At 38.0% G+C, this 26,718-nt stretch overlaps 3 protein-coding genes across 3 annotated transcripts; all 3 read right to left on the bottom strand.

The window, feature by feature from the left end:
* Positions 1-593: 593 nt before the first annotated feature.
* Positions 594-1,352, bottom strand: LOC139935879 (uncharacterized). The gene has a single exon (XM_071930491.1). It carries the CDS (start codon positions 1,350-1,352, stop codon positions 594-596), a length of 759 nt encoding a protein of 252 aa, XP_071786592.1.
* Positions 1,353-1,359: 7 nt separating this feature from the next.
* On the bottom strand, positions 1,360-4,392 carry LOC139935878 (uncharacterized). The gene is made up of 5 exons (XM_071930490.1): positions 4,280-4,392; positions 3,560-4,048; positions 2,568-2,641; positions 2,044-2,260; positions 1,360-1,498 (listed from the first exon to the last, which is right to left on the bottom strand). Exons 1-5 carry the CDS (start codon positions 4,390-4,392, stop codon positions 1,360-1,362), a joined length of 1,032 nt encoding a protein of 343 aa, XP_071786591.1.
* An 18,442-nt stretch (positions 4,393-22,834) lies between these two features.
* LOC139935877 (uncharacterized) lies at positions 22,835-25,079 on the bottom strand. The gene is made up of 2 exons (XM_071930489.1): positions 24,948-25,079; positions 22,835-24,416 (listed from the first exon to the last, which is right to left on the bottom strand). The coding sequence occupies exon 2, from the start codon at positions 23,855-23,857 to the stop codon at positions 22,835-22,837; it is 1,023 nt and encodes a 340-aa protein (XP_071786590.1). The 5' UTR covers positions 23,858-24,416; positions 24,948-25,079.
* Between the last annotated feature and the right edge of the window lie 1,639 nt (positions 25,080-26,718).

Raw genomic sequence — 26,718 nt, 5'->3', positions numbered from 1 at the left:
CTGATGAGCCTGCATCTGCGGTGGTATCAGAGTTCTCTGTGGGGACAGCTGCAGGTGCATCCGAGTTCTGTACTACAGGGGCATTCTCCAGGTCAGCTGCTAGGGCACCATGGCCAGTGTTCTGTAGGCCTACTGTAGGGGCAGCTGCTGGGGCACCAGTTTTCTCCGCTTGATCAGCTTCAGGGGCAATTTCCTCTGGGGCATTTTCTTCAGGTGCTGCTGGGCCATTCTCTGCATCTGCTGGGTCAGCTGCTGGAGCATCATGAGCGGGATCATGAGCTCTGTCTGTGACGTTTGCTGGAGCGTAGTCGGCGTCAGTAAATATGTCCCTGTTGAATGGGTAAATTCCTGCACTTCGAAAACCTGACAGGACATTTTTTGGAACACATGCACAGACATGGACCTCATTCACAAGTGAAGGGATGTCGTAGATAGAAACAGTTTTGCCAGGATTAGAAAGCATCCATTGCGCGTGCATATGCTCTCTTGTATGGACCATAAATTGCTGTATCTAATGGTTGTAACCTGTGGGAAGTGTGGGGGGGGAATTGTTAACAGAACGACCCCATTTGCCTTTGCTTTGTCAACTGCTGCTAGAGAGAAGTGTGCCTCATGATTATCCATGATGAGCAAGACCTTTTCTCTAGAGTGCATCGTGTATGGTGGATGAAATGGTCCATATACCCTATGAAAGTTTCTGTATTGATCCACCCTGTTCTTGTAGCTCCACCAATGGAGCCTACTGGACCCCCACGTATGAAGTGCTCGCAGTAGTTGACTCTTGGGAATAGGAACATCAGTGGCAGCACTGCCCCACCGGCGCTTATGGTATTGACCACCGTGACTAGTTCCCCCCTTTCGGCAGACGTGACTGACCCAACTTGCTTTACTCCTTTTGGCGCAACAACATTTCCTGGCTTTTGCACGGTCGTGCACCCAGTTTCATCCAAATTGTATATGTCCTGTGCCTGAAACTTGTTTTGGTCAATGACAGATGCTAGGTTGTCATAAAATTTACCAACTGTATGACGATTGAAGGCAGTCGCTCGTGCTAACGAAGTAGCCTCTGGGCTACGAATGGCAAGGTTGTGGCGTTTTTTAAATCCCAACCAGAAACTTTGCCCTGCTTTTTGGGTGGTTTGCCAGTTGTCAGGAACTTCAACTCTGTTTCGCATAGCATATTCGTAGGTCAAGCTGCGACATTTTTCTTTAGATAACCCATGATAATTTGCTGCCAATCCTTTGATGTGCTGGGCTAACTCAGTTTCCATCTCTGGAGGAAAGATCAAGTTCTTTAATTTACAGTTCTGATAACCGCTAACTCCTTCAGGATCACCTCTCTGCTTTTCCATATATCGCTTAAGGGTCGAAGATCACCATGATCTTTTGCAGCACTTCGAATGCTGCTTCCTCCTTGAACGTCTGCTGCTGCACGTTGAAGAAAATCAGGATTACTCCCACGGTTTGTTTTTCTTTTGTATTCCTGAGGCATTGTGGACTGTTAAGAAAAGATAAGTAATCATTAGTCTCTGATATCTTTGAAAGAATTCAATAAGTTCTGTGAGACAAAATGATACATAATGCATGGTGTAAGTAGATTTTGTGAGATGCAGGAGAGTTGAGCCACCCACCAGAGGAGAGTTGATCCATGGATCAACTCTCCCCATGCTTATTGGCTCAACTCTCCTATAAGAGAGCCATTTTAACATGTGACTTGATTTTGATTTAGAACAATCGAATTACATCCAATCAAAATTACCATTATAAACAACAATATTTAGGCTATATATTAGACACATTATCACTATATTCATTGCTAAACATGTAAGTAATAGAAAGTGTCTTACCTGGAGTTCCAAAATTCACTTTTTAGTGGAATTTAGATGTTCTTGTCACTCCCACTTTGAGCACGTATCTCTCATATTCTCTGTTGTAGCCAAAACTAAAGTTTGGTTAGACACTACCAACAGAGGGCGTATGGACTCAACCACTTTGTGGGACAGGGGTGTTTTGGGGGTGGGTCAACTCTCCTTATGGCTCAACTCTCCTGCATCTCCCCTACCTTTAGCCTTGCAGTTCGGATGGCAGTTATGATGGACATATGCCTTCTTTGTCCTTGCACTCTCTATCTTCCCGAACAACTTCTCCCGATCAAGGTCAAATTTCACAAGTTGAAACATATCCAACTGCCCCAATGAGCGCATTTCATTTTCCAACTCACCGCGAAAAAATGAGGCGGAAACAAGCTTGGCACCAAAACCTAAATGTATTTAGAGGAAATTGTACAACATTTTGTTAACAAGGAAACCCACGTAATACACTTACATAATTTAAAGCCTCACCTGATCAATAATAGTGTCTCTATACCCAAAAAGACAATTCAATATTCTTGGTAAGGTTGTAACTTACCAACTTATAAATACAAAATTGATCATGAATAATTGTTTTAATAGTGATTTCCTTAGAGTTTCAAGATGCCAACATTCAAAGCTCATGACATTTCAGAGATTCAGCTATTACAACCATGAAGGGGATAAAATAATAAAATTAATATTATTTACACGTACCATTGCTCCTTGTCAAGTTGAATGTTCCATTGTATGATTCAGAGAAGCCCATGAAACTCACCCATGAATGATTACTGTGGAAACAAATTGTGAATTATTTGTTTAATGAGCTCAAGTAAATAGACAACATTAAAAAAGGTAACATATGTGGAACCAAATATGTAACAGTAAAACACTACACAAAAAACATATGTAAAGATATGACTCAACAGGGACATGTCTTGAAAACAGAAAAGAATGCAAGCTTGACTTTATAGAACATCCATAGACTATTAAATTAAATAAGTTCATTGGGATTGCTGATAATAATGGATTACGAGGTTAATTTTTAAAAATCCAAAATAGTGTAGATGTTACTTCACTCACTCCTAAGCTTCGAAGCTCCTAGCTTAGGAGTGAAATGTAAATAAAATAATATAAAATAACATCTACATTATTTTGATTAAAAAAAAATGAACCTCTTAATAATCCACCTCCATAGACTGATTGTCATATTTGCAGAATTAAAAAAAAAAAAAAAAAGATATATTAAAAAAAAAAAAAAAAAAATTAAACAGACGAGTAATAATAGTCCAGTATTTTTTATCAGTCAATGAACACCAGAACACAACATACATCTGTTAGTCTGTACATGGAAAACAAAACGTACATGTGGAAATTTTTACTCAATCTGTTGAGAGTCAAGAGAGGTAGTTTCGGTACAGGCAATAATTTTGATACAGCCAAGAAAAATATTGTGGTCACTGTGTGGCATAACTCAACTGCAATGTTTCCATGCTAAAACTAATTGACAAAACAACAAGTGGCTCGTTATATTGTAAAACACTTGGGTCTATTGACCGAGTCTATGACTGTCAGGAGGTGGTTTTTTATCCCAAATAATAGTAGTGACAAGTACTGTCTGCCTTGTTGTCAATGGATTGTATCTGAAAAATATCATTATAATGCAGTTTACAGAATCATGGCTTTAAATATAAACAAAAACAACTTACACTAAATTGCACTGGAATTCAAATAATTGCCGTTCCACAAACACACAATCATTGGCCAAAACAGCCATCCACTGGTCATCATACAGTCGCCAAAATGTTTGGGGAGTGCCATAGATGTCGTACTTGTATATTATGTTGCAGCTCTTGCACCTTAAATTAAACCTTTTTGCAGATTTCAGTCCCTCAAAGGTGAAATACCTTACAGAAACTGGGTCATGGTCCCTATATAGTTTTGCAGAGCACTCCAGGCATTCACTGCAGGGAGGAGTAAATATGGTATTGCTCGCACTAACATCAGTCGCAGTGGTCAATGGACGAGGACCTGGAGATCTTCCTGTCGCACTATAGTATGGTGTCGCACAACCGCTTGTAGTACTACTGGTACTGGAAGTAGTACTAGTACTAGTAGTAGTAGTACTAGTAGTGTTAAGCATACGAGTTGTAGTAGCGGGACTCGAAGTACTTCTGATGTTGCTACAATGACTAATGCTGGTCGTAACAGGAATTAACGCACCCGGTAGTGACAACAGTTTTAAAACAACTTTGCACACGTCAACAGAAAAAAAAAAAAAGTTGTCACTTATAAACTCGGCAGATGGAATCTCATCTAAGTCTTTAACAACATCAATTAATTCAACAACAGTTTGAAACCCAAACTGGCTAACTACAACTCCAAACTTTTCGTTAACCGACAATACTGAAGAGTCTAAAAAATCTAACGAAGAACAGACGTCTTCCAATGTTGTTTTGTATCTCCTGAGTTTAGTATTATTTTCCTGCAAACGGCTTACCATTTGAACAAAGTCAAATTGTTTCACTTTTTTCGGCGGCATGGCAGATTCAAGTCTTCAGAGAAGATGAACACAAAAACACTCTGAATCTGAAGACGGCCAGGGAACGTAGTCTAGCTGTTGAAATTGTCTGCATGCTTTGACTTTGGAGATCCTTTGACTTGAGCATAAAAAGTAATCCTGCACACGGCTTACCAGTTGAACAAAGTCATAAAAAATGTTCGGCGGCATGGCAGATTCAAGTGATGAACATCTTCAGACAAGAAAGAACACAAAAACACTGTCAGGGAACGTAATCTCGCTGTTAAGAACACAAAACACTCTGATTTGAAGACGGCCGAGAACGTATTATTATCTCGCCTCGCTGTTATAAAACTTGGGATTACAACACAAAACACTAAGAAGACGGTAAAACACGTTTGTTATTAGCTGAAATTACTGTCTGCTTTGGGCATAAAAGAAGCAGAGTTACTGTCTGATTTGAGCATAAAAAGAACAAAATGTTCGTCATAAAGCAGAAATCACTGGTTAAAAATGGCGAGTTGCCACGTGAGAGTTGTATGGTAGCCAAGTCACAACAATGTTGTTTCAACTAATGACAACCATGGAACACAGACTAAGCGCTGGTACTCACTTAATCACATTACTCAACACAGTGACGCGAAGAGTACCAGTTGTGTAGGATGTAGGATTCCTACACGACATATGCCTTGTTATTTATTCCGCAGATCTTGCAGCAATTGCTGAAGTGTGAAGTCTGTGTTAGGGTAGGGGGGGGGGAGAGATAGGGAAAAAATATAAATGCTACATCACATGCATACAAATATGTTATTGCACTGGAAAAGCTGAAATAAAAATATGGTAACTAAAAACAAAATTAAACATACAACTATTATGAAGATACAAGTGAAACTTTGCTATGCATGAGTCCAGACAGACATGACAGAGGCAGCATTAAAATAGAAATCATTGAAAATCGTTGATACATTAGATGAATTGCATTTTAGGAAAGCTATGTAGCTATACTTTAAAACGTATACAGCTTACCTAAAATAGCTGCCAAGATAACCTTAGGAACCATTTTAAGAGTTTCCATGGCCCCCAACTCGTCATTGGTGTAAAATGCATTCAGCAAGCAGATTGCCATTCTACTTGCCGACTTGTTCTTGTACCTCATGGATGCGATGCAGAGATATTCATGGCATACACAAATATTCATGTTCCCTTGCTGAGCTCCACCATCTACAAAGTATAAAAACACAGCATAAAATCAACATGAAACATTTTTCACGATTGAGTCAAGATCTGTTAAGATTATAAGTTTATGTAATTTTTAAGCAAGGAGCCTGAAATGTTTACGGTAATTTTCATGTGTAAATAGCCAATACAGCAGTGCATGTGAAGTATAAGTCTGAAAAGAAAAGAGAGACAACTTTCATAGTTGTAAACTTGTGTTTCTCTCACTTTTGTACTTTCTTTTGTTTTTATCTACATGTTGAGACCCATATTTTGGGGAGTATAACGACTTGTAAACAATTTGAAATCATATCCAATCCAGGTTTGCATAATTTATCAAAGTTTATCGGTTAGTTGTTGCATGTTACCTGATGCATTGCGGCAACATCACGGTCCAACTGTCCTGGGCGAGGTGATACTGCTCTGTTGTTAACGGCAGCAGAATGTGCTTAAGAGGAACAGGTCATATACAGGGTGTAAAATTAGCACACTTGCAACAGAATTGGTCCCAACCCAAAATCAAAATCAAAAACCTTAGTAATTGGTACCGGTTTTAACCATCTTAAAATTTCAGTGTGTTTAAATCATTGTCTGTCAGCTTTCTGTTTTAGAAAACTGTTTTTGCACCATATTAACAGTCAGCAATGCATCAATAAGTATTCTAACAGACCCAATACAATAAAAAGAGGTAATATTTTTTTCAAGCAATGCCAAAGTTTATTATCTTGTTACAGATTAGTTCTACTATATACTTTCTTTGATGCTAAACCACATATCCAACTTCCTTTTTTAATTGGTCTGGTAACTTGAGGAGTTATTATTTTGTTCATCAACCAGAGAAACCTGCTTTATAGGACCAAAAACACACCTCTCTCCGTTTCAAGGTCAGATACATTTTCCTTCAGTTCTCTGTTTAGCTCATTCAAGTCTAGTATCTCACCTAGAAGCTTCAGGTTCTCTTCTTTCAGACTCTTGATCTCATTTTCTTCTGGACATGCATACAGTACTGTGTGGTTTGTGCATGGGACAAGCTTTTATGAATATGGATATATCGACAGCCAATCACAACGTGTCTGTTTGGACTTTGGACTCTGTATATCTCAGCATATGCCTATGCATCTGTGCACTGTGTGTTGTATAATAATGCAGCCACATGTGATAGTTGATGCTCATGTCGGCTTGAAGCCTTTGCACAGTGTATCTGCGGTCACCGCTTTCAACATCAAGCCTCAATTTCTAGAGCCGGTTTGTCCCAGGATCGGCTCCACAGAGTCTTTTATAATTGGGACTCGGTCTTTTGAAATCGGAACCGACAAAAGCAGGTACCCGGTTCCACAGAAGAGTGGAACCGCCGGTCCAGTTTTCAATTTGGAACCGGGTAGAAACGGGTAACCGAAGGAACCGCCCAAGCTTACAGTGGTGGTGGGGCCAAGGATACGGAGTGGATTGGACCGATTTATGGGGCTAACTGTACTGTAGACCCAGTGACTGGGGTGCTAAACTAAATTCCTTTTTTTGAAATGTTGACGACATCGGTCATCTACTCACCCCTCCCACCCACCGATTTGTTTATACTAATAATAAAGAATAATAGGCTACTACCATGGAGGAAGGAATAGAAGGAGATCGAACGACCCACAGATCAAACGATCAGACCCTCTGGCCGAAGTCGTAAAACAGCTGTGGGTAAGCATCCACTAGCACTATCTTGATTCAATTAGCGCGACTCGAGCGAGCCTACACACCATCGGTCTACAAGTACCCGGATGTGATCTGCTGTTTTGCGCATGCGTACAAAGATTTCCTTGAAGACGCGTCTTGATCAAAATGGCGGCATACGGGAAAGATGACTTTGTTTACGGCTTTGAACTAAGCGATTTTCCGTGATTTCTGAGAGTGATCTTGATCTGAATGAGGTGTCAGATTGCAGCTTGGCTTCTGAAGACGATGTCGATAATTGTCAGTACTGCATTTGTGGAAAGGCCTCTACAATGGAGATGATTGCGTGCGAAGAGGAACAATGCCAGATCATCTGGTGGCATTACAATTGTGCTGGTTTTACCACTGACACTATTCCAGGCCCATGCGACTCCTGGAATTGTGATTGTTGTTGCCCAGTAGAAACAAGCACAGGTAAGCCAGAATAATTATTAAGAAAACTTCTCGACAAACTTCTAAAGTATTTGTCTTCTTTTCATGACATTTTTTTCTAAAAAACTACAGGGGTACAGCACGTCAGCAAGTAATGTTTAGCCAGGGAGGAAGGAATAGAGTTGTCTACCACCATTATCCTTAGACCGTGCAAGTTTAAAGCCATTGGACCCTTTCGGTTCAGACAAAAATAAAAAAGTTCACAGATTTACAAATAACTTACAGGGTTTACAGAAGGCAATGGTGAAAGACTTCTCTTCAAATATTATTCCATGAAATGCTTTACTTTTTGAGAAAACAGCAAAACTATGCAAGTTCACGTTAACGAGAATTACGGATTTATTTGAAACACATGTCATGACACGGCGAAACGCGCGGAAACAGAGGGTGGGTTTTTCCGTTGTTTTCTCCCGACTCCGATGACCGATTGAGCCTAAATTTTCACAGGTTTGTTATTTGATATAGAAGTTGTGGTACACTAAGTGTGGGCCTTGGACAACACTGTTTACCGAAAGGGTCCAATGGCTTTAATGTAAATTTGTGACATTGTGTTTTGTTTTGCAAAAAAAGTACCCAAACCCCTTATTGCATCCCTTTTCTATTTCAAAGAAGTTTTACTATAATTTTGTACCAATGTTGTAATGCCTCTGGCTGCATAATTTCTTTTTTATTGTGAATAACTCACTTTTAAGTTTTGATGAGTTGGCAAGTATAAAATCAAGATGTTTTGGTAAAAGGTTACAACAGGACGTAAAAGTTGTATGTTAATAATAATGCCAGCAAGGTTCATTGTTGGAGGTTGTAGTAATGCGAGTAAAGATGGTATGAGCATGCACACATTTCTGAAGGATGTTGCATTGAGGAAATCTGGACGGCGAGGGTGAACTTGACTTGGCAAAATGCTACGGGCCGACAGATTCTAGCGTTATTTGCAGCGCTCATTTGGACGAGTCGGCGTTCCAAATTGGATAGTATTCACAGTTTGGATTAAGCAGACTCCGTCCATGTTGTCCACATCAAAAATAATAAACACTTACTGACACATAGGCAAATAATTGTGTCAAATGTATGGATAACTGTCCCAAACCTGGTGAAATTACCGATTTGCAAGTACATTTGAGTGAGTAGTGAAACTGAAAAAATACAAGCACTCGATATTTATTTATTTGTTATTATTTGGTTTGGTCACACTTCTAGAAAGCCTTTGTACTCTGGGGTTGGATATTCTTCACGAATTTTGTTGACAGCACAGGATATATCTTTGCCCAGAATACCCCAGCACCATCTGGCCAGTTGTCGGTAGGCAATGTGTCTGTATTTCCTGAATTTGTAAACAAACAGAAAGCAAAATAAAAAAAACAGCTGAATAAAATAATTGTTGAGCTTGGAAAAACACACTAACTAAAATGCCTGTTAAGTGACTCATCATTTTATTACAGTATTCACTTCTTCCAACGAACAACTTTATTTTAATTGTTTTTATAAATGTTTAAGTGCATTCATATTGTATAATTATAAAGTCATTATATTTTTTATCTTTATTTTGGGAGGGAGTATTTATTTCCGTTATTTTAATTTGTATTAAGTATGTTCAAGTACAATCACTGTACACTTACTGGTTCTCTGTGATATCTGGCCTGACTGCACCATATTGCTGCCTGTACTGCATAAACGCCGTGTTGAGGACTCCCTTGTTCAGGCATACATGTACGGGGTCAAAGTCAGTATGCCCTGTTATGCAATTCAACTCATCCTCACATCCATGCTTTCTACACAACGGAATTGGAACAATTTTGGTATTATTATAAATGGAAGAATGAGGTATTTTTTGATAAAAAACAAAACAATGTAGCTTCAGGATTTTTATTTTTATTTTTTTTTAATTTGTTTAGTAAAAAACAAAGTTAATTTTCTTAAACGGGTAATCGACTGTAAAGGTGACTTTTATTGTCTCAAATCGTGTGTTTACCGGATGTTTTCAAACCATTAAATTATTTCAGGTAAATATGTTTAGTCTTATTTAACATTTGTCGAGGTAACCGCACTCTATGACAAACAAGTTATTCAGTAACCATTTAATTTTGAATTTTGTTTACAATTTTAAAACTGAATAAGAAAACGAAATAGTGGCCATTCAATTCGATTAAACTCATACAATTCACTTTATTCCCAATCCATACACACACACAACTTCATGAGTAGCGGTTGCAAGCGAACATTAATTAAATAAATGAATTCACTACCAAGCATATTGTACATTACAAAAACAAATAAAAATTAAAAAAAAGTGGGTGGGAATTGCCGTCCCTTTGGGTTTTAGTAAGGGTGGGAATTGCCGTCCCTTTGGGTAGAGTAAGTTGGGAATTGCCGTCCCTTTGGGTAGAGTAAGGGTGGGAATTGCCGTCCCTTTGGGTAGAGTAAGGGTGGGAATTGCCGTCCCTGTGGGTAGAGTAAGTTGGGAATTGCCGTCCCTTTGGGTAGAGTAAGGGTGGGAATTGCCGTCCCTTTGGGTAGAGTAAGTTGGGCATTGCCGTCCCTTTGGGTAGAGTAAGGGTGGGAATTGCCGTCCCTTTGGGTAGAGTAAGGGTGGGAATTGCCGTCCCTTTGGGTAGAGTAAGGGTGGGAATTGCCGTCCCTTTGGGTAGAGTAAGGGTGGGAATTGCCGTCCCTTTGGGTAGAGTAAGGGTGGGAATTGCCGTCCCTTTGGGTAGAGTAAGTTGGGAATTGCCGTCCCTTTGGATAGAGTAAGGGTGGGAATTGCCGTCCCTTTGGGTAGAGTAAGTTGGGAATTGCCGTCCCTTTGGGTAGAGTAAGGGTGGGAATTGCCGTCCCTTTGGGTAGAGTAAGGGTGGGAATTGCCGTCCCTTTGGGTAGAGTAAGGGTGGGAATTGCCGTCCCTTTGGGTAGAGTAAGGGTGGGAATTGCCGTCCCTTTGGATAGAGTAAGGGTGGAAATTGCCGTCCCTTTGGATAGAGTAAGGGTGGGAATTGCCGTCCCTTTGGATAGAGTAAGGGTGGGAATTGCCGTCCCTTTGGATAGAGTAAGGGTGGAAATTGCCGTCCCTTTGGGTAGAGTAAGGGTGGGAATTGCCGTCCCTTTGGGTAGAGTAAGGGTGGGAATTGCCGTCCCTTTGGGTAGAGTAAGGGTGGGAATTGCCGTCCCTTTGGATAGAGTAAGGGTGGAAATTGCCGTCCCTTTGGGTAGAGTAAGGGTGGGAATTGCCGTCCCTTTGGGTAGAGTAAGGGTGGGAATTGCCGTCCCTTTGGGTAGAGTAAGGGTGGGAATTGCCGTCCCTTTGGGTAGAGTAAGGGTGGGAATCGCTGTCACTTGACTCGAGTAGAGTAAAGGCCATGTCACACAAGGCAATTTACAGGAAAAATGTTCCTGAAATCTCCAAGAAGAGGATCCATTATCATTTGAATAGTCACAAATTGTTCTTGGGCTTCGTAAGACGTTGTTTGAAAAACTACTCATGTGCCATCTAAGTGGTCCTATGGCAAGCACTGCACAGTTGGTTGCCTCCAAGTTGTCTGTACAAGTTGCCTCGTGTGACAAGGCCTTAAGGGTGGGAATTGCCGTTTCTTGACTTTGGTAGAGTAATAGGCCTAAGGCGTGAAGATTTTTTCTAGATCTTCATCTGTGATGTCTTAAGGACCCCAGACGTCCTGGTTATCAGCTGAAGCGGAAACTGTTGGTAGCTCTTTGGTGGATTCGGTTAAAGTTGAAGGTGTGGTTGTTGATGACCCGCATGTGGTTCTTGGTTCTTGACCTGGAGGATGTTTTCTACCTTTGGGGAAGATAAGCTGGGAATGGCATCGCGTTTGAAGGTCTTGTAGAGTGTGTTTATCGGTGTCGACAGCAACACAATTACGACCCTCCTGTAAACTTGCAATTAGTCCAGTACCTGAGTAAAATGATAAAGAAATTGTGCATTTCGTTCAATTAAAACCATATGATTTTGTTTACACAGTTTACATTCCAAGTTAAATTGTTCAGTTAAGCTTTGGGTAAATTCAAGTTATTTGTGCAATACATTTCGAATTCAAAAATTGGTAGTTTTCATTTATGAATGTAGTGTTTCGTATCTGAAGTATTTTTTTCGGATGTACAGGTCTTACATTTTGTTGACTCTTTTCTTATCTGCACTACCGTCTCGGTAATGTTATCAAGAACCAGGCCTCGTTGGGATTAAAACACTTGTTAAAAGCCTCTTCACCACACATTGATTCCCCTATTCAAGATAACACTGTATCATTGAAATATACTTCAAACTAAAACTGTACTGACATTTAAGTATATGAACGTTGCAACAGACACCATTTTTATTATGTAAATCTCGGTTTTAAAAAACAGAAACGTACCTGTCCAACAGCATGCATCCAATACCCACTGCTTGGGAGCCGAAAGTGTCAGAATGACCTCCCGGTATACATGGATGGGATGCTGTTCTGGCACCGACCCGTCCTCCTTCCGGAATTTCTTGCCAGGGAGACATTCGATAAAATTATCCGAATGCTGTCCCAGAGCCCACTTGACGCTTCTCGGCTTGTTTGTTTGGGCTAGAATTAGTCCAAACACAGATGGTGTAAGTAGTTCACCTGGATTGGAACGTAAGACTATGATGGTAATATTTACTATGATTGTTATCTTAAAAAAACCTTAGCAAACAAAACAAACGAACAAACACCCCAACACCTACACCCCAACAAACCATCCCCCAAAAAACAAACTTTGACAAAACACCCAACTCAACACACAAAAACGGGAAAAGCAAACAAATACCCCCAACACATGTACACTTTGGCCAACAAAGTGCATCAATTTTGCTTAAAGTGTGAAACGAACAAGTGTTCCAACTATTATATTCTAGGCAACTTAGCTTGCATGATGGTATGTCAGAATTATAAATTCAAACCTCAATATTAATTTCGTTAATTCGTTTGAGTGCAAAACACATTGACACCTGGATGAGCTTGCGTCAAAATAAAGATTTGTGATTTCTACATTACCACAGTTCAATACGGTTGGTAAAGCAGTTTGCAACAGCAGATTGTATTTTTAAAATGTTAACTTATTATCTAACTCACCAGTCCTTTCCTTCAGTACATGGAAGAAGCACTGGCTTATAAAGGGAAACTGTTCCGTGTCCTTGACGGCCTTCATAACCACCTCGATTTTAATGACCCTACACAGGATCACTAAGCTGAAGCTTGACATGTTGGCAGACAAGTTGGTGGATGAGAATGAAACCAAGAAACTGTTGAGTTTATCTGTACTCCATTCCTGTTAATTACAACAACACCTGTCATTGAAATTCATTCAGTAAAACTTGTCTAAATCAAAAGCACGAGTGTTACCTTTTTAAGTCTCTTTTACGACAACATCCAACTTCTACAAATATTAATTTTAAAAATGTGGAAATTATATTGGTTTATTATATTCTTGTAAGTGATAATTATGATACCACCATATAGTTGCTGGTTAAAGGGTATGTGTACTTTTTGTAGAACAGTCCTTCAAGTACACAGACCCTTGGACACAAAGCACAATGTCCACAGATTTCCCTGGACGGCCTGTGCTTGTTTTATTTTTTTTGCTTTTTTTTGTCCGAAGAATAAAACAACTAAAAAATAAATAAAATAAAATAACACACAACCACGCTCACCAGAAAACCCAAAAATTATTATTATAATATCTAAAATGCTGGCAATACTTATTCGCAAAATTCCCATATTTTGAAGAAACCTTTCAAAATAAGAAAATGCTCAAGACAAAGGGACATGAACAACAACCTTGTTTCAAACATTGACATTAAGGCCTAAAATCGGGGGGGGGGGGGGCTTGCTTACCTGAGGCAAATCCAGGATTCCTAGATGAGACCCACAGAAGTCAGCTGCACTGTCCTTTATATCCTGAAAAGGTATTGCAGTCACATCTTGCTGTAAGTGGTAGCCAATCGAGCCATCAAGACCGGCATGTACGGTGACCTCTGTCGACTCGGAGTCATGCAGGATCAAAGAATTCAGCATCCTGCAAAACTCCGAGATCGACGCGGGAATTGAAGGGCCACTCATGGGGACCTGAAGAAATTGGGATAGCACCTCCCTTGTCGTGTGGGCCGGAAACTTTAGGGTGGCGTTGGCCCATGACCCGGAGTCCGTTAAATCAACAACAAGTTGCTGAATCCTCTGCAACTTGTTGAGGATTTTTGACTCCGCGGTGAACTGGCCCAGTGTCAGTTCCTTGTTGATGAGCTGCCTAAATAAGTGCTGCATGGCCTCTCTCGGTAGAGTGGAGAGAGGCCGAAACAGGTACGTCGGCATCCTCACGACACCATCTCTGGCGTCTTTCCCTTTTTTTTTTTTGCCCTTCAGGTCCCCTTTTTAGTGCATTGAGAGGACAGTCTCGGCCGCTTCGAAGTCTGCCTCGGACAAGCCTCCCAGGAAAGTGAGCGCCCGCATTAGTTGACTGTTGACCTCCTGAATAATAGCGAAAACACAAATCCCCTTCATACAAGTCTCTTGTTCAGTATAAGAAAATGACCAAGAACATTCCATCAACATTTTGTGTAATCTGCTTTGGCTTAAAGATAATGATAAAAGAAGCTTCCCTTGAAAGCGAAAACAATTATTGTCTCAGTTTTACCATGTAAACAGTTTTTACCAATTATGATAGTTAAACACACTTTAACTGGTAAATACGTTTTGCATGCTGACATAGTTTTCGTCTCACTGAAGCGAACAATTATTTTCGTGGCTTGTTTTACTTGTTAAGACTTGTGGACATTGTCTTTGTATGCGCTTTGTTGTGGAATTGTTTTTCTTCAACTGAAAAGTATACTTTCATTTATAAGTGTTTTGGATAGAATGCACAGTGGTTGATACACAGAATTTGGAAATTATTCCATTTGCTGCCGCAGACTGCTGACGAAGTCGTTTCTTACTGGCCGTATTTGTTTTCCAAGTTCAATATTTCCAAGTGAAATTTTGACATGCCCTAAGCAGTGCAAAAACAAAATAGGCGTCAATTATTACTTAAACCACTTAACAATGTTACAAAGAATTTGGTGACAGTCAGAAAACAATTAATTTAATTCGAATTGAAAGCTTACTCGGGTTTCTTTTGATGGCTTTTGGTGACATTCTTGAAATCAATTGAGCCTAGGAACAAGATTTTTGTTATGCTAGGGTCTCATAATGAAGTGACATTGTTGAGAGTTTGTCGGTGCTGCAATAACTTTAATACCAACCTAAATGAGCTCTTAGTGCCTCTGTCTTGTATTGTTCTGCAGCTGAAATAGGATTGGCTTGCTGAGCTACTACTGGACGCTTCTTAAGTAGAGGAGTAACAGCTATTTCACATCTCTTTCGTTTCTTTGAACTGCAAGAACTGGGTGGGAAAAAAATATACGTTCTCAAATCAAATGAATAAATACACACAAATAATTTTATATTTCAAATAAAGACCAAATTATTTGAGCTACTGCCCATTGTACCACAATAATCAAACTTTAAAAAGCGTCTGTATTAAAAATAAAAATAAGCATTTTGTGGTACAAACATTGAGAATATATTTGTTATAGTTATTCAATGTCTGTCTTCCAATACGTATATCCCTCGAGAGGAGTATATAGAGTCGTAATGTGGTTCAAATGTGCTTGGGTCACGGCATGGAGGAAGAACTGTCACCGGAACTCAACAAAATGTGCTGTAAACTGAAAACAAGGCCACTGACAACTTAAAGGGTCGGATGGGCGTATTTTGTAACACGTAATAATTTATAGTTTTCCTCTCAACGTATTTACCAATTTGATTTAATTACCAAAAACTGGTTAACACGCTTACATTGCTTAAATAATTTCCGTCTCAGACGAAAAATATTTTAGTGACTTTTGTTTTGCGTTTCTTAAAAAGCAGCATCTCAGTAAATACTATTTTACTAGCTTATTATCATTATCTTTAAACGGTTTAAGTTTAATGTTAATCTGGTCATTGTGTTTTGTGTCAAACAAAAAGTACCCAAGTTCTTAAAAGATGGGTAGATTAATAAAGACTTTGAGTCAATTTAAATAAGATAAACAAATAGTCAAGTTAAAGCTAGTCGGGTTATGAGAAAATCCATTATGATATTCATTGAACCGAAACATATATTCAAAGGTCTGGGCATTTACACTTTTTTTTTAATTGCAGAAGAACAATGACAAATACTTTATAAACGTACGATGATTTTTTAAAAGTAATTATGGGTTTTTCATATAGCTTTTGATGTAGACAGTTTACTGTACCTCTGAATTGGCAATTGGGTCTGTGATTCATCAGTAAAGTTGTATTCTGATGAATCTTGGCTGTCACTGATTGAAAAGTCCTCATCAGAACAAGAAATCATGTCGACATCTTCGTCACCTTCTGTTTGTGCTCTGAAGACTTCTACAAAGTCGGTTGCCTGGTCTAGGGAATTACGGTTGGGTCTAAACAACTTGCAGAAAGTGTTCATATGCCACAAAAACTGACTTCTTAAGAGCAAACGAGGTTTGTCGATGCGGCTTTTGAAGACAACCTGCAAGGTTAGAAACAAAGAAGCCAAAAGTATACTTACTTTACTTTTAAATTAATAAGACATGTATTACTATTACTATTATTATGCCCGGATTTAAAAAAGTTTACCAAAATACTGCTTTCGCCAATATTAAATATCAATAATTATATTATTTACAAAAAGTGTTTTTTAAACACTATAAACATTAGGCAAAAATAGAAAGATGCTGAAAGTAAAAATGCCGAATGCAATATAACCCCCTACCCATCAAAACATAAATATGTATAAATATATATTTATAAAAAAAAGGTAAAGTTTGCAAGAGAGACACAAATTTGAAAGGGTACTGTAAAAGTTCAAAAAGAGTTACAATCAAAGAAAAATAAATAAAAACTTGGAAAAATAGAATAATGAGGAACAATAAATGAAAAATAAATAACTTAATTAATAAAACAAAAAATTAATAAGTAGGCCCCTAAATATATAAATAAATACACAATTAAAAATTAAGTATTTATTCAACTGTTTAATTCGTTTAATATATGTTGTTACATTTCTGTGATACTTCCTATTACTTACTGTGCCTGTTATTATATTGTACAAGTATTTACCGGAGTATCTTATTCGTGTGTTTATTTGATGTATGCCTTTGCCGATGCCAAACAAATATTGTTGAATGAAACAGAGTAACAAGAGAGAAGAAAAAGCAGTACTAAAAAATAAATTAAATCAATAAATCAATCAATCAAAAATAAATAAGAAACAATTATAAAAAGAATCACCCCATTTTGATAAAATGTCGTGGAGGGGAGATTTAGGATGAACTAAATTTGATCCGTGTGTACAGATATATGTTAAATTTCGGCGCAATGGCAAACATACACAAAGTAACTGGAATGAAATACTAGGCCTTTTACTTTCTGAGTTAATAATAATAATAATAATAATAATAATGGCCATTTATAATGCGCCGGTATCTATCATGGCGCAGTGACACAATAAACGGGAAAAAAGTTATGAAGTCCTCATTAGATGAGTCTTGAGGGAAGTTTGGAACAAAGCTATTGATGGAGAAAGTTTAATATGATCAAGCAAGTCGTTCCACAATGAAGGGTTGCGTAGTTTTTTTATCAGAATTGGCGACCTTTATGCAAAATAAGGACGCCATTTTGAAAAATGGCCGGCCCCAAATTCTGACACACTCAATAGTGTTTTTATTGATCTGTTGGACTTGGCCAACATTATACAAAATCATTGAAAAGGGATATTCTATGCCTCTTACCTTCCAAATTATGAATATTTATATGCCACCAAGACCACCACAATTCAGAGATGGCACCATAAACTAAAATTCATGCTTTGACCACAAAGTGCACGATTCGGTCATTATAGCCTTTATCCGCTGGGACTGTATGAAGTAACTTATACGGTATGCACTCAAAATGTATAAAATGATGGGGATTTTTACACGCGGTCATGTTAATGTCAGCTAAGAACTGTACACTTTCCCAATCTATCACAAGAACAATAGCACGTGAACTAAGTCAATAATCTATCCTAAAACTCTCTTTACTAAAATACATTATCCACTCTTAGTTTATATTTTTCAACAGTTTAGACATTGTTTTATACGTCCTTGGCTTGGAGTACACACATCACAATTATTTATAAATTATAAACAAATCCACTTGCCTACCTTAATATTATCGTACCGCTGCTGTGTGTTGGCATCTTGGTCAGCATTGTCAGGACTTGAAGAGTAAACTGCAAGTGACTTCACGGCACTGCACAGCCTCTTGTTGTTTGACTGTGAAAGTCGTTTACCACCGTCGGGACCAGGCGACTGTGAATTATCACACTTAATGAAAACTTGCTGATCAACCTTTTCAAACCACCAAAACTTTTTTCGAGTCATATTTCTGTCAAAATACTTTGACGTGGATTCGGAGGAATTGAAACTTCGCAAAAGTGTTGTGTCTGATCTGATAGTGGCTTGCAGAACCACCGCGCAATTTTTACACACCACTTTTTATATGTACTCGCTCCCGCCAACAAGAGATGTCACTGTAATTACCTTGTCTGGTTCTTATCTCTCAACAACTTTTTGGTCAATGGGAGTGAGGATCAGAGTGGCTAAAGTTATGTCCAGACAGCAAGCAAGAAACACGTGTTACTCAAGGACTAATTCGGGTTTTACCCAGAGTGTAATATGAAGATTTAATCCCAGTCAAGCCAATTCGGTTCAAACAACAAACATGACAAATACTTATGTCAAAATTGAGGCACTAAAGAATAGCTTTGAAATTCTGAAGTATCCGTGACCACACTTGAATTCTGCGATAGTTGTTGCTGTTGTTTCTGTACATGCTTGATTGCAAACAAAACTCAAATTCAGTGTTTCAAAACGTGTCTGTTTGATCAATGTAATAGTCGTGTATCGCAGAACAATACAGTACGTATAATGGTACAGAAGGGAAATGTTTTTATTAAACAACAAACAAATCTCAATAATGATACACTTTAGAGGCCCGTGTAACTTAACATATTTCTGTATTCAATTCAACAAAATATCAATAAGAAAAACAAATTAATTCAAATTTAAATTGACAATAATATTATGAAAATAATAGCAGTTTGAGAACATCTTCAATTATGTTGGGGCATTGTTAGTGAGTGAACTATACTAACTTTTAGGTGTTTTTTAGGTATGGAGTTTGTTGAACCAGTATTTCACGTTACAACACGTGGATCTTGTTAAACCTAATTTTCACGTTAAACCTAATTTTCACCAAATTATGACGTGAACAAAGTGTGTAAAGGGAAAAGTGAAATCATACATGTAGCCCTGTGTAAACTGACCCGGAGATGAGAACATTGATTTAATGACCACACACACAAAAAACGTTTTGATGGAAGAAAACATATTGTGCATCATATTAATGTTTAAGGACAAGCACAGTAAATAGTGAAACCGGGACGCACTCACCACGTTCAAAAACCTACAGATTAATTATTATAAAATTATTCCCTATTTCATGGAGAAACATGTATTGGAATCCAAGGCTTAAAAAACGTATGAGGCCTTAATATGTGCTGTATAAAGTTCTAAACTAGGGAGGGGCGGGTAGAACAGGTTTTGGTAGGGGTGGTGTTTGGATAAAGGGAAAGTGTGGGAAATAGACAGAAACTAGCCAGAAAGTACTAAGGCGGAAATAGTGATGGAGCGGGAAACACGAAACCAAGTCCGGCGACAGGGGTGTGTGTGTGTGTGTGTGTGTTTTATTGGAGAAGGGCAAGACAAGTAATCGGTGTGGTCTTTGGTAATAACCATTCCCTGACAGTTTAAAGTTGATTTGTTGTATTCCAAATAGTCAAGGCAATGGTTAGAACAGACCTTATGTTCGATGTTTAAATGCAGAAAAGAGTTGGGGGGATGAAGGAGAAACGGGAGGCTGGAGGGGATTAAAACTCAGTAAAAAGAACCTTTTATTCCGGTGATAATATGTCGAGCCATTTTATGTAGACCTTTAATGGGTGGCTCAAGATTTTCTGTGCTCTATTATAAGCTGCACTTCATCAGTCATTTGCTGTTATATGAGAGTTTAGCAACAAGGAGAGATCAGATCTGGTTTATTTAGGCAAGAGGATCCAGCAGGACATGTATTTTTCGTTTGTTATTGATATACGAAGTCTTGTCTAGATCCAAGCCCTGATTTATTTTTTAGTTTTGTGTACCTAACTCTTGTTCCTGTTGTAGGTCAAGCAGGATTTGCACGTTCTGTTCGAGTATCATTACAAATAGTGCAGTCTCATTTACGCATAGCGCGTCGCACGTCGATCACACCCGGCCCGAAACTGTTGCGCACAATGTATAGGGTTTCAAACTTTACAGACAGTTGGCGAAGAAGTTGTACATTTTAAAATTATTGCTACTTCATATTCTGTTGAAGGCATTATTAGTCAATCATTTCGTGGTGTTTTGATGTTCATATCTTAAAAGAATCCACCCGCTGTAATCAAAATTCAAGTTCATGTCACTTCATGACCCGTGTTACGTTGTAAGTAATGAGGGCGCGCTAGAATGCTTGCTCTATCGTCCCCGATGCGTTGTGTATAAACAACCGTCATGTTCTTCACGAGCACCAGTGAATTTTTGCCACACAAGTACCAGGTACTTCAGATCACACAGAAGATGGTGCCAGCTTTTTTTTCTTCTTTCGTTCAACTAATGCACCCGCTACCCGAAGTTTCTGTACAGGTACCATACACATGACCTACTTGCAATGTGGCGTACGCAAAATGGACCTGCTCCACTCTGCGTGTGGGGGGTTTCAACTGAAGTAACATACCGGAGGGGCGGAAACGCGTGCATCAATCCGCTTCATTATTGTATCATTTTGTAATAAAATATTATAATGTCATCAAACTTAGAGGCTGGGGTGTTGTGAGTGACAGTCTTATTTAGCATTTTTTTTAGTCTACATGTTTATCATTATGTTCTGGGGTAAAACAAAATGTACACTAGATATTAAAGAATCACACAATAAATTATATCAATTTCTCCTTTCTTAGAACATGTAAAAATTGGTTTAATCAAGCATCTCTGAAAGTTCATCAAATGGAATTGCTGTAAATAACAAATTTAAAACACTTAAAAAAACTGTACACTATTAAAGAATCCAAAATAAATTTTATTTCAATCAATTTCTCCTTTCTTAGAACATTTAAATTGGTTAAAAAATCAAGCATCTCTGAAAGTTCATTAAATGGAATTGCTGTAAATAACATATTTTTAAAACACTTAAATTCAATTCATGTAATGAAACTGAAACAATAACCTTAATTTACAAATACATGTACTTGTACTCACATAGAACACAAGTAATGATGCTTTTATGTTACACCTTGTTATTTTTACTTATTCAGTTGGACACAAATAATTTTGCGCATTCCTGGTTATTTTTTACATGATTTATCTTCTTTTAAAAAAACTTTTTTTGAAGTTCACTTAGTCAGCTAGGTCACTTGCTGGATTACTTGAGTTTCTATACACAATGTATGTCACATGAGTAAAATTGTAAATCGAAAACACACACTTCTTTGGTAGACCCCGTCCCAGGACAATTGTTCTCTAAAAATAGCTAGTAAGAATATCATGTCATGATGATATCACAGTGAGAATCCAGCCTTTTATATTGGACGTTCCTGAAGACGTTTATTTTAACGAAAATAAATCATGTAAAAATACACAGGAGTGCACAATTTGTATAAATTGTATTAACATAAAAGCATTGACTTTAATATCAGCAAACCTTTATATAGATTCATTGTTGCTTAACAGCATAACATTTAAACCAACTAGCTGTTCTTGCACTACGAACTCTTCTCAGTTCTTATTAACTTAGCTCCTGAGTTGTTGTCAAATTAATGATAATGACACGTCTTTGAATTATGGCCAGTTTTATGGCACTTGGCGCATTTAATGTTGTGTTTTTTTTGCAGTTTGATCTGATTTCTGGCAAGCCACAACTTTCTGTTTTGCTTCCTCATTAGCTGGTCTAGTGCCTTGATACCCTGCCAGTGGTTTGTGCTTTTGAAGTAGTCTACTGTCATTAGGTGATTCAGTTTTTCCAGACCTTGTGCATTGAATATAGACAAAGAACCATGTCTTTCTATCAATTCTGCTGCATGTTTCACTAGAAGGTGCATGTATGGCGTTACATGCCTGTAGTGATAAATACCAACAAACATTTCCAGCCAGCGGTTTACACGAACTCTTAGTTCTTCAATTTTTGGACCGTCATTTGTTCCAGTGCAGAACTCATTAAATGATCGCAACAACTCATAAATTTCAAAGAATTCCTGCCAAACGTCAATAATAGGCTGCACCTCTTCTTCAGACATACCTTGAAGTAAGTCTTTAACTCTATGCAAATTCCTGACAAGTTTTATCTTCTCGGGCCCTGTTAGATCTCGCCACTTAAGCACCTTACTTTCTTTTCCAAGATAAAAAGAAAACCCAGGTATCCCTATGTCTGACAAGAGTTTTTCCAAATCTGCACAATGTGTTGCCTGATTCCTGTCAAACTCTTTTAATGCTCGACTCTGAATGGCATCCAATCTTCGCAACTCAATGATGAGCAAATTGAATAACACATCTGATATCCTCAGAAACATGTGTAAAACGTCAATAATTACTCTGTCAATGGGAATTGTTGCAAATAATGGAGTTCTTGCACAGCAGTATTTGTTTACTTTGGAAGTTTTCTGAGCAAGGCAGGCAATTTCTGCAGTGGTACGAGATGCTGATTCAACAGATAAATTGTGGAGAGTTCCTTTTTCTCGTTTACAGTATATGCAAGGGTACTTAGAATTTGCACTATTGAGGCCACAAACTGTCAGGAGAAACTTATAATCACCACTCAGATAGTAAACAATGGAATACTTAACACCATCCAATATGTACTCAGTAAAACACTCCACAGTTTGTATGATATCAGAGAGCTGGACTTTCAAGCTATCATATTTTTCCAGGTCACAAAGAATGGCTAATGGATGATGACTATGAGGCGAGGTTAAGGTCCTCATCATTAAGAACAGTGAAAGTTACATTAACAAAGTGAATGTGTTTTCCCACGAATGTTCCGTCCCCTGTCAGTTTCACATGGATGTCACTGTGTTCAGCGTCAATTTTTTTGCACCTTGCCAAATCTTCAATTTTCAACTTAAGCAGTTCTTCAAGACTTCTCTGAATCCCTGGCTTGTCTGATGGTGTTTTTGTTACAGACAGATTCTTTCCAATTTGTTTGCCTTGCTTTTTCACAGCACATAACCTTGGTAAATTTGAGATTTTAGCAAGGGCATTAAATGCTTCATCAGAAATGTTATAAGAATCCTTAACCAGAACTGCAAGGTTAATCTTTTCTAGATTTTTTTCTGATAGCTTGGAGGAATTTGATGCTTCGTTTTTCTCCGCAGTGTCAACAACAGTAAATGTTTCAAATTCTTTAGTGTTACTGTTTTTCACTTGAACAGTGTGAGCTTCGTAACCATGCAGTCCAAGAAATTTCAATACTGCTGCGCAATGATCTTTAAGTCTAGATTTGACTTTAAATTGCTGACTTCGACTGTAAGAACTTATATCTCTAGCTTTGAACCGTTTATGTGAGAGGCTTCTTCTAGCAAGTCTTGTAATTTCTCTGTTCCTGTTTTCTCTTTTAAGCTTTTTTGCTTGACTTTTCAATGTTTTGACTTTGTTTACAAGTGCATGTCCTGCCAACTCAGTTGACAGGACATGGATCTTCCAAAATGAGGTTTGATCACACCAATTCTTGAATGATTTTTTTGCTCCACTACCTGACCAGGATTTTTTCCAGCGTTTAATCAAATTTGAAACCAAACACCTGATTCGACTCTGTAAACGGGATGAAAATATTAACTCAACTGAATGTGTCTTACATATAATTTCAAATACTTCGAATGACAAACTTGTCAAAGATTTGTTCAAATAATTTGCTCTAACAAAATCAAAAATTATAGGAATATTGACATTCAGTTCAAGTGACGGGTGAATACTTGCTGGCATATGGCTGGCATTTCAAAACAAACTACTACATATGCATTGTACCGGTGTATCTTTTGGCGTCTCCTCGTACAAAACCGAAGGTCAAAAAGTGGCCACGATGGATCTGATGCTCATGAAGCTCACCATCCCATCCTTTTACGAACTCCAGCAGTGGACGATGTTTTGTCAAACTTAACTCAATTGTATTGTCAGTCACAAAACAATAATCGCCTAGCTTGTTCAGGCAACGAGTATCCCAGTCCTTGTCGAATATACCACTTAAAACAGTATTTGAAATTCGAATTCTTCTGCGTTTCTCTCCAAACAAATGCTCAAACACATCAGGATCACAATCCACGTACAAAACTACCTTTGGATCGTTCTTTCGGCTTGAGTCCAACTTGTGCTTGATTTCCACTTGAAGATTTTTGCAGAACACAGATGCTTTGATGTCAACAGGAGTTTCTGCCACTCTCTGGGAACTTCGAAGAACGACGTCAGATTTGCCAATCCACTGGTCCCAAGCCTTTGAGTAACCAATGAAGTGAATACGGTACTCTGTTGCGCTTTCTTCTGTGATCTGAAATAAATTCATGTCAATATGAAAAATGAGGTATTTGTTACATGAAGTTTATAGTAAAGAAAACACTGATCTGGCCTCCTTACTACTTTTGTTGTGCCTGGGCCTGAGTAAGGCTAAGTGTTTTCAAAATGTATCTTAATTTCAGATATTTCAGAAAAAAAGAGAGAAAAAACAATAGGCCTAATTAATAATAAACAACAAACATATGAAATAAAAGCATAATAACACTAACAGTAGATTCTAAAGATTTGAACATTTTGTCCAACAGATAATTATTAAATCTGCTTTTTTTTTGCTTAAATTAAAAACAAAACAAGTCACAACAACCGACATGCAACTGCTTACACAGCCGGCAGCCAGTCACACACACAACGTCCCTCTCTTTCTGAACAACCTACCCCTGTGCAAAAATGGTCCGTTCCACAAACTTTTGAGCGTTGTCAAGCTTGCTGTGTGTGTGTATTAAGCGTGCCCTGAAACCATAATTTCTAGCAATTTTTAACGAAAGAAATACACAAAATTACAAACCTCTATATCAAAAACTTCTGTTGGCCGCCACTTCACTGTATTCCTCTGCCGTCGAATTCCTTTTAATTCAGGTAAACTGTTCAAGTTTCGATAAAAACCCGGATAGTATTTAGACCGAATTTTGCGAGTGCTTCGCGGCATGTACGCCATTGGAGAGAAGCGCGGTTTCGAGCACTCATAAACTTGCCACTGACACACACTGGGTTTCTGCCCTCGCGCGCTTATCAGAAGTGCGAAATTGAGAAGCGACTTAGTAAAGTTGAATACTGACGGTCAATGTGAGACTCGGCGTGTGCAAACAATTTGTAATGTACACACAACCACAATATTCTGTACTCTTTTGTGTGGAGCAGACATTCCGCATGCTGAATACCATACATGAGAAGATTTGGCTAGACTCCAACTCCATACCGGTGTTCACGAGCATGGTGAATAGCTGTTCACAGCGTGGCATGCGTCCATGGATTATGTGCTATACACAGCCTTGGATTAAGGCTACTTGCATCGACAACTTTGGCCGATAGAGGATGCGGGGCAAAGTTCATTCGGTTTTTTTGTCTCAATCGGATAGCAAGTTCTGTAAGTGCATTTCTGTGAACTTCACTTCCGTTGTTTTCACGATTTGAAAATTGTGTGCATTATTTCCTTGGCCGTCCTCCATTTATGTGAGCTATGGTGAAAAACTACCGTAAACAAATTTAACTGACAAACAAATTTTCTAACAAATTGTTGAATTTCGACATTTTGGTCACTATAGCTTTTTGCTTGTAAAATGTTAACGCAACAAATATATCGTCCCACATTTTGTTTGAGATGTCGCGTCAACTATCTGAACCCAGTCTAAAAAAAAAAATTCATAAATAACATTGAAAAAAGTTATCTAAAAAAATTTTGAAAGTTGACATTTTGGTCAAGGCTCGCAACTTGACTAGTACAAAATGTATATAGCCTTTTGCTTGTAAAATGTTATCGCAACAAAAGAATCGTCCCAAATTTGGTTTGAGATGTCGCGTCAACTATCTGGACTCAATTTGAAAAGCATATTTTCATAAAGAAAATCGAAAAAAAAGTTATCTAAAAAATTGTTGAATTTTGACATTGTTGGTCAATTCTAATTAACTACAAGTACAAATGTATAGCCTTTTGCTTGTAAAATATTAACGCAACAAAAGAATCGTCCCAAATTTGGTTTAAGATGTCGCGTCAACTATCTTAACTCAGTCTGAAAAGCATATTTCCTTAAACAAAATTGAAAAAAAGTTATCTAAAAAATTGTTGAATTTTGACATTTTTGGTCAATTCTGGAAACTCTAAGAACAAATGTATAGCCTTTTGCTTGTAAAATGTTAACGCAACAAAAGAATTGTTCCAAATTTGGTTTGAGAGGTCGCGTCAACTATCTGGACTCAATTTGAAAAGCATATTTTCATAAACAAGATTGAAAAAAAGTTATCTAAAAAATTGTTGAATTTTGACATTGTTGGTCAATTCTAAACTACAAGTACAAATGTATAGCCTTTTGCTTGTAAAATATTAACGCAACAAAAGAATCGTCCCAAATTTGGTTTGAGAGGTCGCGTCAACTATCTGGACTCGACAATCTGAAAAGCATATTTCCATAAACAAAATTGAAAAAAAAGTTATCTAAAAAATTGTTGAGTTTTGACATTTTTGGTCAATTCTGGAAACTCTAAGAACAAATGTATAGCCTTTTGCTTGTAAAATGTTGACGCAACAAAAGAATCGTCCCAAAATTTGTTTGAGATGTCGC

The sequence above is a fragment of the Asterias amurensis genome, chromosome 4, assembly GCF_032118995.1.
Source record: "Asterias amurensis chromosome 4, ASM3211899v1".
Classification (NCBI taxonomy): domain Eukaryota; kingdom Metazoa; phylum Echinodermata; class Asteroidea; order Forcipulatida; family Asteriidae; genus Asterias; species Asterias amurensis.
Note: the sequence above shows the minus strand (reverse complement) of the source record. Positions and strands in the feature narration are given on the sequence as shown.

What these genes read in the sequence shown, in the direction of transcription:
- LOC139935879 (XM_071930491.1), bottom strand. Translation starts at nt 1,352, where the DNA reads ATGGAAAAGCAGAGAGGTGATCCTGAAGGAGTTAGCGGTTATCAGAAC.
- LOC139935878 (XM_071930490.1), bottom strand. Translation starts at nt 4,392, where the DNA reads ATGCCGCCGAAAAAAGTGAAACAATTTGACTTTGTTCAAATGGTAAGC. An exon ending in TTGGAAGACGTCTGTTCTTC is followed by an intron (nt 4,049 to 4,279) that starts GTTAGATTTTTT and finishes TGTTACGACCAG; the next exon opens with CATTAGTCATTGTAGCAACA. An exon ending in GAATTCCAGTGCAATTTAGT is followed by an intron (nt 2,642 to 3,559) that starts GTAAGTTGTTTT and finishes TTGTTTCCACAG; the next exon opens with TAATCATTCATGGGTGAGTT.
- LOC139935877 (XM_071930489.1), bottom strand. Translation starts at nt 23,857, where the DNA reads ATGCCAGCAAGTATTCACCCGTCACTTGAACTGAATGTCAATATTCCT.